Below are 13,951 nucleotides of genomic sequence, written 5' to 3'. Positions count from 1 at the left end.
TTTGGTGATTTGCTGATTACTTTAAATCTCACTGTCCCACTTACTGACTTATCTTGTATGTGGGTAACACTGAAAATGTTTAGAACTGGCCAGTTGCTAATGAAAACTTCTTTTGAATTTCAATTTTCGAACTCTTTGGTAATGTAAGTACATTGAATTAATTTAACATTTGTTTTTGTGAAACAAATCGGCGGCAAATTTACAACGCTTGATACACGGGAAAATGAATCTAACGCGAGAAAATTTTCGGTCAATGATTTATTATGACTTTCGTTATGGGCTTACTCAACAACAAAGCTATTATAGGCTGCGATTAGTATTTCTTAATGAAGCCCCATTTCGTGCCTCTATTAACAAATGGTTTAACGAGTTTAAGCGTGGACGTAGCAATCTCAATGATTATCCGCGTGCGGGACGTCCTTTAACAGCGACTACTGAAGATAACAGCAGTGCTGTGCGACGCATGATAGAAGAAGATAAGAGAATGACCTATCAGCAGATACGGGCAAGCCTAGGCATTGGTATGAGTCAAGTTCAAAAAAAAATACACGAATATTTAGGCGTCAGGAAGCTTTGTACCAGATGGATTCCCCATACTTTACCCGACGACCAGAAACACCTTCGCATGGACTGGTGTTGCCAAATGTTAGATAAGTTCAACGGCGGTACACAAATGCTGTATTTGCCATCGTCACAGGTGATGAAATCTGGAAATATTGCTACGAACCCGAAACCAAAAGACAATTAGATCAGTGGGTCAAAGAAAGAAAAAAAGATCATTGCCTCATTCCTTGCATGCCTGCTAGAAGATGGAAGGACAGTTACTACAGACTGGTATGTCAATCGCTGTTTGCCTGTTGTCTTGGAAAAAATTCGACAGCAGCGCCCTCGAAGCAGAATCCTCCTTCACCACGACAATGCTTCAGCGCACTCCACAAAACGTCTGTTTAATATTTGACTATGGCAGGTGTCGAGATAATGAGTCATCCGCCATACAGGCCTGACCTGGTGCCCTTTCGACTTTCATTTATTCCCAAGAACTAAAGATAAAATTCGAGGTATTCGCTTTACTAGCCCTGAAGATGAAGGTGAAAGCGTACGAAAATGCCATAGAAGAGACCCCTAAGGAAGAATGGGCCCACTGATTTGCTCAGTGGTTCCATCGAATGCGACGATGCCTGCGAACTGCTGCCAGGAACTGCGAACCTTAAGCCCTTTTTCACTTTCTAAACATTTTCAGTGTTACCTAGGTACTTGTTATAATCACATTAGACACTACATTATATATCAGGTTCAGTTTGCAATAAAGTGTATTAGACTTAATTAAACCTAAACATGTCCACTATATTTGCGGGCGGACGCCAGCCTAATCTTTTCATTGCGTCTGACCCCAGCCACTGGGACCACACGGCCCGTACAAACAGTAAACATAAATTGTTATTTAAGGTCAATGTTAATGCAAATCAATGTTAGTTTAATTCTGAATATTATTGCGCAATGGCCAGCCCCCCGTTATCCTTCTGTTGGCGACCTGTAAAGTGTAAACACAACACTTAACCTGCAAGGTTTGCATTAAATCTTTTGGCTAAATATAAATGTCATCTATATTTTATTATTTAAATCTACTTACAGGCAAATGAAAACATGTATTCTCTGGAGTTATAACCTGTATCATTTTGGCATGCAGCATGGGTGTTTTTTTTATAGAATAGGGCGGAGGCTCACCTAATGTTAAGTAACGTCGCCCATGGACACACATTGCCTAAATCAGGCTCGCCAGTGCGTTGGCTTTGGAATTGGTACGCTCTTTAGTTACTTAAATCATTACGCAATACTTTGATGCGCTGTTGAAACGCTCAGGTAAAAGCTCGTGCTGCGCTTACTTCCTAGCCTGACACGTTCATAGCACGGTCAATGGTAGTTTTGAAATAAAAGACGAATATTTTATCGATTTTAATTTAATATTAAAACATGAGTTACAACAAATGGCATCTTAAAACAAAATATTACTTAGAAAATAGTAAAGCTGCTCAATAATTTGTATCTCTTGAATCAAATTTTTGCTTAAACATTGGCTTATATTTTAATTTTATTAATATTATGCATGTTAAGACCAGCTTATAAGAACTAAAAAGCAAAAATGATTCAAGTGACCAATTTTCAATTTTGTTTTGCCGAATGTTACATGTATAATTTTGATCCCAAAATATGTATTTCCTTAAACACTTTGAAATACTGAAAGCATGTACTATCTACGCTATCGCTTATATTATTGACTATGGAAACTATTATGTAATTAAGTACATATGGTGTGAAACAAGAACATGTAACGTGGTATATACTTAACTAACTACAAGGCAAAGAAGTGCTTTTTTGTGCAAGAGAAATATCTGTAATACCAGTTCACTACTTCACGATAAAGACTAACCTTTTTTCCATAAAAATTTCACTCTTTTAAATAAAGTATATTCTCGTCTCTTTCTGTCAAATTGTGTTTACGCTGTGATGAAAAGGGACATATGGTTACTACAGTTAACACGGTGCAATTAGACCGATTAAATTAAATAATAATTTAGGGTACGGAAACAGAGTCTTAGCGGTAAGTATGACTCCCGTTTGTCTAACTCGTATAGGATTTGATATACGGGACTCATACTTACAGTAAAGTCTCGACCGAATCTTACCCTCACCTTAAATTATACCAACTAAAGTACTGATATTTCTTTGCATCAAAACATAAACGCAACGTGACAGAAAGAGACAAATCGATGAACAGTGTGACTCGATTCCATTTTAGAAAAACTAAACGTCTAATTGCATTGTTATAACTTTAGTACTCATCTGTCTCTTTTCATCAGGGTACACATAGTTTGACAGAAAGAGACGGAGGTGTACTATAGTACAGAGTGATGTAAGTTTAATTTATAAGGAGGTTACAATGTAAACTTCATGTAATGCAATTTAACGTAACCTAAAACGTCATAATTGCTCGACTTTGGTTGGTTTGCGTTGTCTAAACGATGAAACGTTTCTTTCCATATAACGAAATCTCTCCATAACTGAATAATCTGTTTAGCACTTCATCGTCGCTATATAGAATTGTCTGTATATATTTCTAAATGTCAGTAGTGACATTCCAAGGTCAACTGAGTGCAGGTTTCATACCACGAAATTATCGTAAATAATAATATGTTTAATCATATAAAACTCGACAATTAAATAACTGTTTTATTTGGAAGTTCAGCACCCGGTAGGGCTAATGCATTAAATGGCGATATACAGGCGGAACTATTCAGCCCGCGTTCCAAGAACTCAAGTGAGCTTGAGAACAAATCTGCGGCTCTAAAACGTGGATTAAACTTGTTTGTTACCATGGTCACCATTCAACCATAGTCACAAACACGGTATTTTTATCTACGTATATAAGGCCGCTGAATTTTGGAGGAGCTTATTTAAATACTGTATCAATTCACCAACCTATTAAATATGTTTATATAACCAATTCTAACTATTTTGTCTTACTCATTAACACTAAGTTGTATTGTACAAAGTTCCACAGATTAAAATATTAAGCTATTTAAGGAAAATTTAAATGAAATCTTTAAAAACACTATGTGTTGTTAATAAATTCATTATCTGTAATATAAGTTATAAGGTAATTTCTTATAAAGTATCGAAACCTAATGTGATCAGGGAGTAGTGAATATTTTAACCCCTTATTCATAAAAACTAAATCAGTTACACAGTTTTCCAAAAGCATTGATATCTCTCTTTATCATAGGCTAAATACAACTTGACGGAAAGAGACAAACTACTTTTGTCAAAAAAGTGCAATTAGATTTATTATGAATAATGGCGTTACTGTAGTTTTGAAGATGAAAGACACTTCGACAGTAGGTTCTCTATTATATTCAGAGACAAATTGCTAAGTGAAAAAAATATGACAACGTAAGATCAACTTAGAATCTCGTTGTGATTCCAAAATTCATATAAAAATTTAACAGTTCCTAAACTTGATGTAAGTTGGACGTTCTAGAATACCTGAGTATTTATCCTTAACCTTTTATCTGCCAACATCGATGACTATATGACAAATTCGAGATAAAGGTATTAGACCAGACTTAACGTTTAGAATAAATCCCGTTAAGAACGGCACGTTTTTGACATACGGCAGTCATAGTTCGCGCTAAGTTTCGATTTTGAATGCAACCCTATGTTCTGAATTATCAGCTATCAACGGTTACGGATTGTATACAAAGGGCTATAACAGACGGACGAGTTATTTTCCACTTAAACGAGTCCTTGAATCTTAAAGTCGTTCGTCGAAAACGGACTAAATAAATTATTTTTATTGTATAATAAAAGCGAAGCTAGGTCAATGCTACATCCTACAACAACGGAAAATCATATTAAACATGTAAAATCTTTTGGGATCAATAAACCAATATATAATGTGTATAAGCAAGTGCAAAAGCAATAAAAACACAATCTTAACTAAAGCATGCGCGATAAGATTATAAAAACAGTTTTTACAAATAAATTAGAAACAAAAACAATTTGTTCACCAACGATCACATACTTCTTTATGGTCACCCTAGTCTATTGAAAAATCGGTGGACAAACACAAAATAATTCAACTGAATTAAAATTTAAGCGATAATATAATTACTTAGCACCTTCGACTAATATTTTGAATTAATTATATCAATGAAATGTTCACGCCCTCAATAGATCGAAGCTAGAATTTTAAAACTAGCAAATGTCAGAAGGGAAAAGAACTTTTAAAACGATAAACGTAACGATCGAAAATAAACGTACGTAATGTCATAATAAATACTATGAACGATAATTACTAGGGTACCATACTTTATTCTGCGCGGCCATTTATAACCGAATATATTAAAAACAACCGACCCCATCTACACACTTAATCTTAACTTGTAAAAAATAGAGAGATTTTAATACATGATAGCAGTGTATAACGTTTTGCAAGTGTAGAAACTTCCGACTGAATTTTCATACGAAAAGTCAAAAGTACTGTCCTCCGGACGTAGAAAATGACCAGAAAAAAACCTTAAAAAAACCTAGAAGAAATACTAACATTACTATAACAACCGCCAAACAACTTCCTAACTATAAATCTTTCAACTCTCAACATCAGTTCGCACCACTGGTCGTTTAGTAATTACGCTATGATAAATTAACAATATTAGCCTATAAAAATATATAACTAATTTATATAGAAATACATCTGTAAACGCATAAGCATACGAAATATGAGATTTCTATAGCTACGAAAATAAATAATACGTTAAGTTACAAAAATATTTTATATACAAGAGATTCCGATGAAAATCCATGCCATTCCTCTTATTGTCCACTTTCAACATAAGGAATGTTTATACTTATATGTAACAAAATTTATACACATAACGTGCAATTAATATTCTACTTGTGATTATGCGAAATGTATGTACAGGATATACTTCGAACCGCCCTTACAATATGTGATGTTTATTAGAAGCAGTTTAATTAAAATAAATATTCACAAATACATGATATACGCGAATACCTAACTTTCGAGTCCATACTTACAATATTAGACATTTTGCTTCTCAGCTTTCAGTATTAGTATAAATAATGAGTTATTCTCTATATCTATAGATCCGTATTTCATTTAGTAATAAATAATTTTATATCAACGTAACGCTGCGCACGTGTTACGTATCAAGTAGTGCACGTAAGGCATGTACTCCTTGGTGGTCAGGAGAGCCTCGCGCGAGGTCTCCTCGCAACCCGAGGCGCCAATAGATATGATGCGTCAACTGCTCCACGTTGACCTCCCCGTGTGAGCAGACCTCGAGCTATTTCATTCACTCGCTCTTTTTGCTGCTCGCGTCGTTGGGCAGGGGATAATGCCTGAAAAGATATAAGCATTATTACCAATAAAAGAGATAGTTTAAGAAACACATACATTAAGAAAAGGACAAGGTTAGAGGTGTTACAAAGAGAATTCGAAAAGACCAGACGAGATGGATTGAACACATCTTGCACATATTGGAAAAAGGAAAAAAGGCGGACAGTACAAGACATGGGTATGAAATAAAACTGGCTGCAGGCCAGGTTTGGTCAAGAGTGGAGCGAGAAAGGGCAGAATGGAAGATTTGTCGAGATCGGCCTAAGTTAGTTTTTTTTTAATTTATTGTATATAAGGAAAAGGAACTTATCCGAAATATAGGCTACACATAACATAAAAGGCATAACTGATGAAATCGAGAATATTACATTACTTACATGTTACGTTTCGAGTAATCAATCGCTGACTAAGGGTGAAACTGCCAAATCAAATTGATAAAGAAATATTTGATAGTACGATATGAGCCTAAATTGCATTTAATATTTCAAAGTCAAATTCTTAGATTTATAGATAGACAATAGATATAAAAAACATGACATCAGTCAATGTCCAAAAATAAGTGTAGTGTTGTTAATTTCAAGTTATATAAATAAAATATGAATAAAATTAACATATTAAAATGACTTGTATGTGAATAAACAATAAATATATTATTACCTTATTAACACTAGAAATTGCACTGGTTGACGGCTTTTTCTTAATCTCGTTTGTTGCTTTCGGTTTGTCCGTAGCGAGGAAATTCTTGCCAGCGCGACCTTTAAGATATTCTGGCAACACCTCATGAGGCTATAAAAAACATTAATCATTAATAGATAATGTTGCATAAAAATGACTAAGATTAAAAAGTATTTTCAAAATTACTCAAATAAAATGTTCTGAGTGTAACAAACACAGAGGTCCGCATTCTTCTGTTGCCAACAAACAGGTTTTATTCTCTGGATAAGAAATAACATAAATTACTCAGAAATGGTACCCATTTAGGAAAGCAAGTATTTTTTTTTATAATTACAACTGTTCAAAAAAAATTCATTTCTAATAGTGAGTTAGTTACGTATTTTAAATCTCAATTAAATTAGATAATTGGCTTAAACGCGATTTAGTTTCAGATTATTAATAATTTCAACCAGTCACTTTGCACGTCTCAACCTTATAGACTAGAATTTGTATTTTGTTCTCACTATAATGCCACAGTAAGGATTGCAGTTTCTTATAAACAAAAATCTTTAAGATTTAAAAGATTGGCGGAGATGTTTTGCCAGATCTCACCCAGTCTCTCTTGATTTAGGAACTGGTAGAAAATATAATTTTAGACCTTCCATTTTTGAGTATTGACGTTCATTGTTAGCTATATTAATCAATTATGACATTATCAGCTTACCGCGTACGTCCTTGAAATTTTGAGCCTTTGCGGGAAATGGTCGAAGGCGTAAGGCTTCGTGCATAGTGGATATTTTGGTCGGGACACTTTTGTGAAGAGATGCGCCGTACGATCCACGCGTAGCTCACAGATGTATACGTGCGCTTCAGATGCGCCCACTGGCCGACCCTGATATAACAAAATCGCATTTAAATAAAAAAACCACACAAATAATTGTGTATAATATTGTATATAATATATATATTTTTTAATTTAGGTACCTTGCAGAATGTATTTAGATCCATGACCCAGCACTGGGACATGACAAGTTCTATGGGAACGGCTTCGTATAAGGGTACACGCATTACTTCATTGTGGAAGAACCTGGAAATACATAACACTTACATTGAAACACTTGTAATCCTTATAGGATTAAAAAAAAAATTAAGAGCTTTTGTCAAATTGTATTTCAATAAAGTATGATTATTTTGTTCGAAATAATAGGGGTTCACTATAAAAATAACCAAATATATATTAATTCATTTTAGTTTCTTTTATAAATTCTAGGTTTCATCGGGTAATCGGGGAAAATACACTTAACCTCTACATTTTACTGTCAGTAAAAACATTAAGATTCACTTACTTCCTAGTGGGCTCGTGGAATGTCTCATGCGGCCGCAAGTAATGATGCCCGTACACGTATCTCTCTTGCGTGTCCTTGTGTTTCCACAAACGTTCCACGCGGAATATATCCAGCTCCGAGACTGGAACGCATCCGATGGTCTGGTATGTGTGTTTACGTACTTCGTTATCCTGTAAATATAGTATTACTATTAACTATTTAAATAAAGCTCCCATATACGACGAGTCAGAGCCGTAGCAAGTGGAGATCCGTGGTCTCCGCCTATTATTTCGAAAAATAGGCGTCAGAGTCTATAAAGACAGATAGAACTATTTATTATTAAACATTACAATACATATAAGACATTAGTATTTTTTAACAATAATTAAAAATAAGTTACATATTTTTATTATACCTATTTTAAAATTGTTAACTAATATATAGAACGCAATAAATTATTAAAAAATAATAATTGTGGTTTTATTTAACTTTTCAAAACTCTATTCTATTTAACACATGTACTTTCAGCGACACATACGCAACATCGCGTATGTAGGCGTGGGTTTGTGAGTACGTGTGCATGTGTGAAAGTTTATAGTGTATGTGTATACATGAGTGCCGGTGTCCGAGTGTAAGAAATAAGCCACCTTAACTGAGAAATCTCTATCGTATATTATTTTTGGGGCTATGCTAAATAAATTACCTTATTGACCGTAATATCTTCTTTTTCCTTTCCCTTGATGTTCTTTAGTTTCTTCCTGTCGACGCGTTTAGTCTTTGGCGAATCCGTTTTGTCCCCTGTCTTTTGGCTGACATCGGGATGTTTATCATTAATGGGTATATCTCTTAGCACGTAAACTGTATCGCCTTGTCTTACTTGAAGGCCATCACGCATCAGCGATAAGTAGAATTGATGGCCTTCCTCTGTATATTCGTCTAGAGGAATTTCGCGATCCACCTATAACAGGAAATCAAATAAATATATAAAGTAAGGAAGCATACAAAAAGAAAAAAAGTAAAAGGCACAACCACTATGATAAAAAATGTGTTAATTTTTATTTCATTTGAGTTTTATTATTGGTATAGATAAGGATTTTTTGTATACTTGCATTATAAGACTGGTTTAGTAGAATATCTTTAGCAACATTTATTTTCAAATTGATATAAGACGGATCGAGCATTTAGTTATTGTAGGTTTAGAGCATAGATTATAATATTGTCATTTGTTTGACGTGAATTTATTAGATTATTTTAAAAACGAATCGAGTTTATTGTCCATATTCTAATTCGTATCTCAAGTTACAATCTCGATTTGAGCGCTGTCAAATATTTTAAACTTCATACAGAAATGGGTTCACGGCGTTTAAAACTAGATTTAAGTATAATTGAAGTTCTAAAATACTTGCAAATATTTTTGGCGGGAAAAGATTTCAATAGCCTCTAATTCTAATATCAAAAACAACATACTGGTTATATTAAACAAAATGAAAGGTCCCGGCTGAATTATATGTATTATGTAATTAATAACAACGTCATCGGTTTTTACAACCAAATATGAGTAGTCCCTTCGATGTCGTTATAACAGATTTTGTTATATGACTACGAACCGCGTCTGTTACTATGGTTACCATTTTTACATAAAACATCGTGATTATGGTAAAAAGTCCAAGTTTTATAATGCTTTAGTTTCATGAATAAACTCATCGAAGCGAATTATCAATAATTATAAAAAACTACATTAAAAACTTACAGGCTCCGTAGAACACAGATGGCAGTAGTGCGTAGAACTGGTATCAGCGAGTCGCATACATCGCGCGTGTTGCCATACACCACAGCGCGAGTTGCCACATTGCACCATTAATCCTTCTTCCACGTGTAAACCACAGATACACAGAATTACTTCCTCTGTAAAAGTATAATTACTCAATAAACACACACATAAAATTAATGGTTAAAGTATGGAATAGTTAAGTTTGTATTTTGTAACATTGTTTGAATTCACAAGGATATTCATAATTTGCTATAAAAAGGTTAGGTTTTATTAGGTTTTCATGTTTTGTTTATATGGGATACGTTCCTAGTTTACTTCTTTGTATTAAAAATTTTCTTTTTAGTATTAAGATATTATAAGAATAGAAAATAAATAAAATGTCTGACGGTAGCGCCAACTTATTTTTAAAAAATATACGCTTGTTCAGAAATAAATTACGCAGAGCATAAAGATTTAGAAACATTTAACAATATTTATTAATAATGATATTTGTTATTTTTACATTTGCATATAATTTTTTATTTACTAATTAAGTTTTTAAGTTAAAGTTAGGTGTGATTTTTATTTTCTCCTGTATAGTGTTATTATCTATGATAAAGTGTTATTATTATTACTTGCTAAGTCATAGTTGTTTGTTCTATATTATATTTAAATAAACTAAAAAAATATAATACAGAACTTTGACCTTATCTGATATCTTGTTAATATAAACTTTATTCTATACAGTCTACTATTTATGAGCATTAAAAAAATGAGAAATGAAACTTACCCGGTTTAGTTTTTTGAATAAATCCAGATGGTAGACTTTCCTGAGAGCCAAGGATTTTACTTAGATGTTCGGCAAACTCCAATTTGGCGGTTGTGTAGACCTGAAATTGTATATATTCAGTAAATTCAAATCGTTAAGTGAATTCAGATTGAACCAGACATTAACGCGGTCGTTAAGAGTTTTCACAGTTAACACAAATAAAAATAACTTTTCTCATAAATAGAATTTGTGCCCAATATGATTTATTTTCCAAAACCAAAATTATATACAAAATAATATTGTATTAAGTAAGCAGTGTCGCATACAGTCTCACACACACATAAATACATACGTACGCACAGACAGACAGATATTAATTAGGATTATATTTTCCTATGCGTAGGCCGTTCACGTCAATTGTAATTATTATTGGCTACTCAAATAAAATAAATAATTACAGATTTCAAATGAATTAACACCTTCATCGGATTAAAATAGGTTAAAAGTAAATATATATATATATTCTTTTAATGCAGTTTCTCTTACTTAGTGACGACGGTAATATAGTGTAAATTACACTTCGCTTAATAGTCACACAAGGTATATAATTGGGTCCTGGGTTCGATTTAAAATAAATTCCTTGATGAATTTGTATCCTACGATTCGAAATACCTAATTCATTAATCCTGTATACAAACAGCATATTTTACCACGTTTAAAGTGAAATACCTTTTTCATCTGCGCAGCAGCCGATCCCACAGCAGTAGCTTTGCTATACTCTCTCATTAGCATAGACAGAAGTCCGCTAACATCGCTGTCAAACTGTACTATGCTTTCATAGTCGTTGTTATCAATCTTATTTTGAATCCCATTTAAATCTGATATAGAGTCCGATTTCTGGTTCTTAAGTTTTAGTAATGGTGTACAAATTGGCTTGTCTTCGTCGCCTGAAAATTAAAAAAAAATATGTTCCATAAAGTGAGCCGAAAATCAGCGTTTTTTTTAACACTAAAAATTAACTATTTAAAAACTTTGAATTATGCTATATGTCGGAGCAATAGCGCTGGTATCGGCTGCCATTGTTATTATTAATAACATCGAACTCAAATTATGTAGTTAAATTATGCGCAATTCCTCGTGCGCGAATTCTTTCCGTTTTGTTTTGCCGCCTTTATATATTTAACATTTTTTTCGCAGAACCGTTCCAGGCACGGTCTGTGCTTTGTTAACATGTCTTGTAGGCCGTTACAGTCTACAGTCATCTGTATTTGTAGCCCCAGGTCGTGGCTGGCCAAAGTTCAAGTTCAAACCCGTTAAACATGGTTTATTTAATTTGCAAATATTAATAGATCTACTAATTAACCACTATTTGATAGTCTGTAGTAATTACATAGTCTTTATTATTAATGTTGAAGTAATGGCGTTAGTGTCAGCTGCCATTGTCATTATAATTTAATATCATCAGTCAAAATAGTTCAAAATCGTTAATACAATGTTACGTATGAATGTTAATTCAAGTTTAAATGTGTTACTTTTCATGGTTTTTTTTTCAAAAGAACTATTTGTCGTTTTTTTGTAATGAACTCTCTCGAAAAGAACGAAATCGGCAAAAGTCGATGGAAAGATATTTGTCCACTCACAATCAAACCCAGTGTAGTTAAATCTTTATACATGGTGAGGTTAAAAAATCTATATTAAAAACGCCAATTTAAAATTTAAACTATCTATAAAAAAATAATCAAATCGACAAATCCATCATTAAACTTCACTCACAGTCTTTACTTCGAGTCTTAGCATGAAAATGCCTTACCTTTAAAAGTGGTTAAAATTGTAAACAGGGCCTTGAATACTCGACCCAAACGTTGTTTCATATCTAATGTAGAGTCATCTCCGAATTTGGCCAATTTCAGTATTTCTTCCTTCGACGCTCGAAGATTTTGCAATTTTTTGTGGAAAACTTGAGGATTCATTGTATCGGGTAAGGCTAAGGGATCGACATTGATAACTTCGGGGACGGGGGGCAAACTGACACTTGGGACATTAGATACGGGCGATGGCGGCATGGGGATTGTTATCTTCTCGCGGGTACGACGAACCTGAAATATAAAAAAAATGGTGGATATTGTTCCTTAAAGTCCCGTAGTGGGATATTTAAGGCAAACAGTTAATTATGTGTGAAAAAAGCGGAATGGCGGTAAGGAAATAATGTATGTATATTAAAAATATACATACGTTGTACAACAAATTTACCAAAATTATATTGATTAGCGATTGTCTCCTAACGTAGTTAAACAAAAATATCTAGATTAGCGCTAGAAGAAAAACAATCCACTCATTGCATAAACTATATATACAATAGACATAGACTATAATTTTCCGATTTTCTACAAATGCGCATAAAATTTTTGCAAACCTTTGCAGAAACAGGAAACTAGATGCGTATAGACGCAATATCACAAAAGCCCGTATTTTTTTTTTTTGAAAAAAAAACGAAAAGAATATTCTTACATTCTCCAAATTCCTAAACAGGAAACAATGCCTATCCTTAACCAATGCCCTTTCTTTAGCAGTCAGCGGTTTTAACTGCGGTTCTTGCCAGAGCTTGTTCAAATGTTGTTGGTACTTCAAAATGGTCATGTTCTTGATGTCGCAAGCCGATACGTTCAATTGGTCAGATTTCTTATTACATTTCACTGCTTTTCGTGGTCTTCCAACGCGCGGCTGGTTAGAGGTGCTGGACTGGTTTGAGGCATTAGACGGTGTCCGTGATTGCGTTTTAAGTGGCTGTTTCGTTATGCGCTGTGACTTGCCACCGATGACGCCGCGACAGTCTTCCGAGTCGCATTTGCAGGGCTGAAATATAAAAATGTATGTTTATTTATCTATATTTTATTATTGCCACGCATTTGTTTTTTTTTTCTTTTTTTTGAGCTTAGTTGGAAATCTTATCGAGTGAAATTAATCTTAATTTTTAAAATTATGAATTTTTTTAAATTGATTTTTGACAATATATTTTACAATATAGAATTTTTAAACCAGTTATATTTGATTTATATATGATTTCTATAATAAACCAAATAAATATTTTTAAATAATATTATTAAACCTTTGTTACGGGACATTAGTATAATCCATGTGGTTTTTAAATACAGTTTATGATATTATTATTTAATTATAATATAAATTTTAAATAATTTAGAAATATTGAGAACCAAATAAAGTATAATGTATTTGAGTTATAGCAATTTACGACGCCGTATGCAGTTTGTAGTTAACGCAAGAATCCTTACTGAGTCGATAAATTGTGACGTATACGCACAAGAGAAACGTATACGGAAGTATACGTACAAGAAAGCGGACGTACTTATTTTAAAATATTTTTACCTGTCCTACAGCTGGGTTGAACAGTGAAAAGTTGTAGTCATAAGTCAATTCCTCATCTGGGTCGATGTCTCTTAGTGCGAATAATGCCATCCTGAAAGTACCTATAAAAAAGGTTACACGTCAATTGTATACTTCATTTTTTTAAATCACTT

The 13,951-nt window shown here is 33.4% G+C and overlaps 1 protein-coding gene across 5 annotated transcripts in view; it reads right to left on the bottom strand.

The window, feature by feature from the left end:
* Positions 1–1,985: 1,985 nt before the first annotated feature.
* Positions 1,986–13,951, bottom strand: part of LOC123707297 (histone-lysine N-methyltransferase ash1) — a 40,744-nt gene continuing 28,778 nt past the window's right edge. For all 5 annotated transcript variants that reach the window (XM_045657214.1, XM_045657216.1, XM_045657215.1 and 2 more), the window contains 12 exons: positions 13,800–13,900; positions 12,924–13,268; positions 12,226–12,511; positions 11,145–11,362; positions 10,437–10,536; positions 9,647–9,801; positions 8,600–8,854; positions 7,918–8,087; positions 7,556–7,658; positions 7,296–7,463; positions 6,575–6,703; positions 1,986–5,919 (listed from right to left, as the gene is read on the bottom strand). In XM_045657214.1, coding sequence (XP_045513170.1) covers positions 5,764–5,919; positions 6,575–6,703; positions 7,296–7,463; positions 7,556–7,658; positions 7,918–8,087; positions 8,600–8,854; positions 9,647–9,801; positions 10,437–10,536; positions 11,145–11,362; positions 12,226–12,511; positions 12,924–13,268; positions 13,800–13,900 — 2,186 coding nt within the window. In that variant the 3' untranslated portion in view covers positions 1,986–5,763. The remainder of the gene's footprint in view (positions 5,920–6,574; positions 6,704–7,295; positions 7,464–7,555; positions 7,659–7,917; positions 8,088–8,599; positions 8,855–9,646; positions 9,802–10,436; positions 10,537–11,144; positions 11,363–12,225; positions 12,512–12,923; positions 13,269–13,799; positions 13,901–13,951) is intronic.

This window comes from Pieris brassicae, chromosome 3 (assembly GCF_905147105.1).
Source record: "Pieris brassicae chromosome 3, ilPieBrab1.1, whole genome shotgun sequence".
In the NCBI taxonomy this organism is placed as follows: domain Eukaryota; kingdom Metazoa; phylum Arthropoda; class Insecta; order Lepidoptera; family Pieridae; genus Pieris; species Pieris brassicae.
Note: the sequence above shows the minus strand (reverse complement) of the source record. Positions and strands in the feature narration are given on the sequence as shown.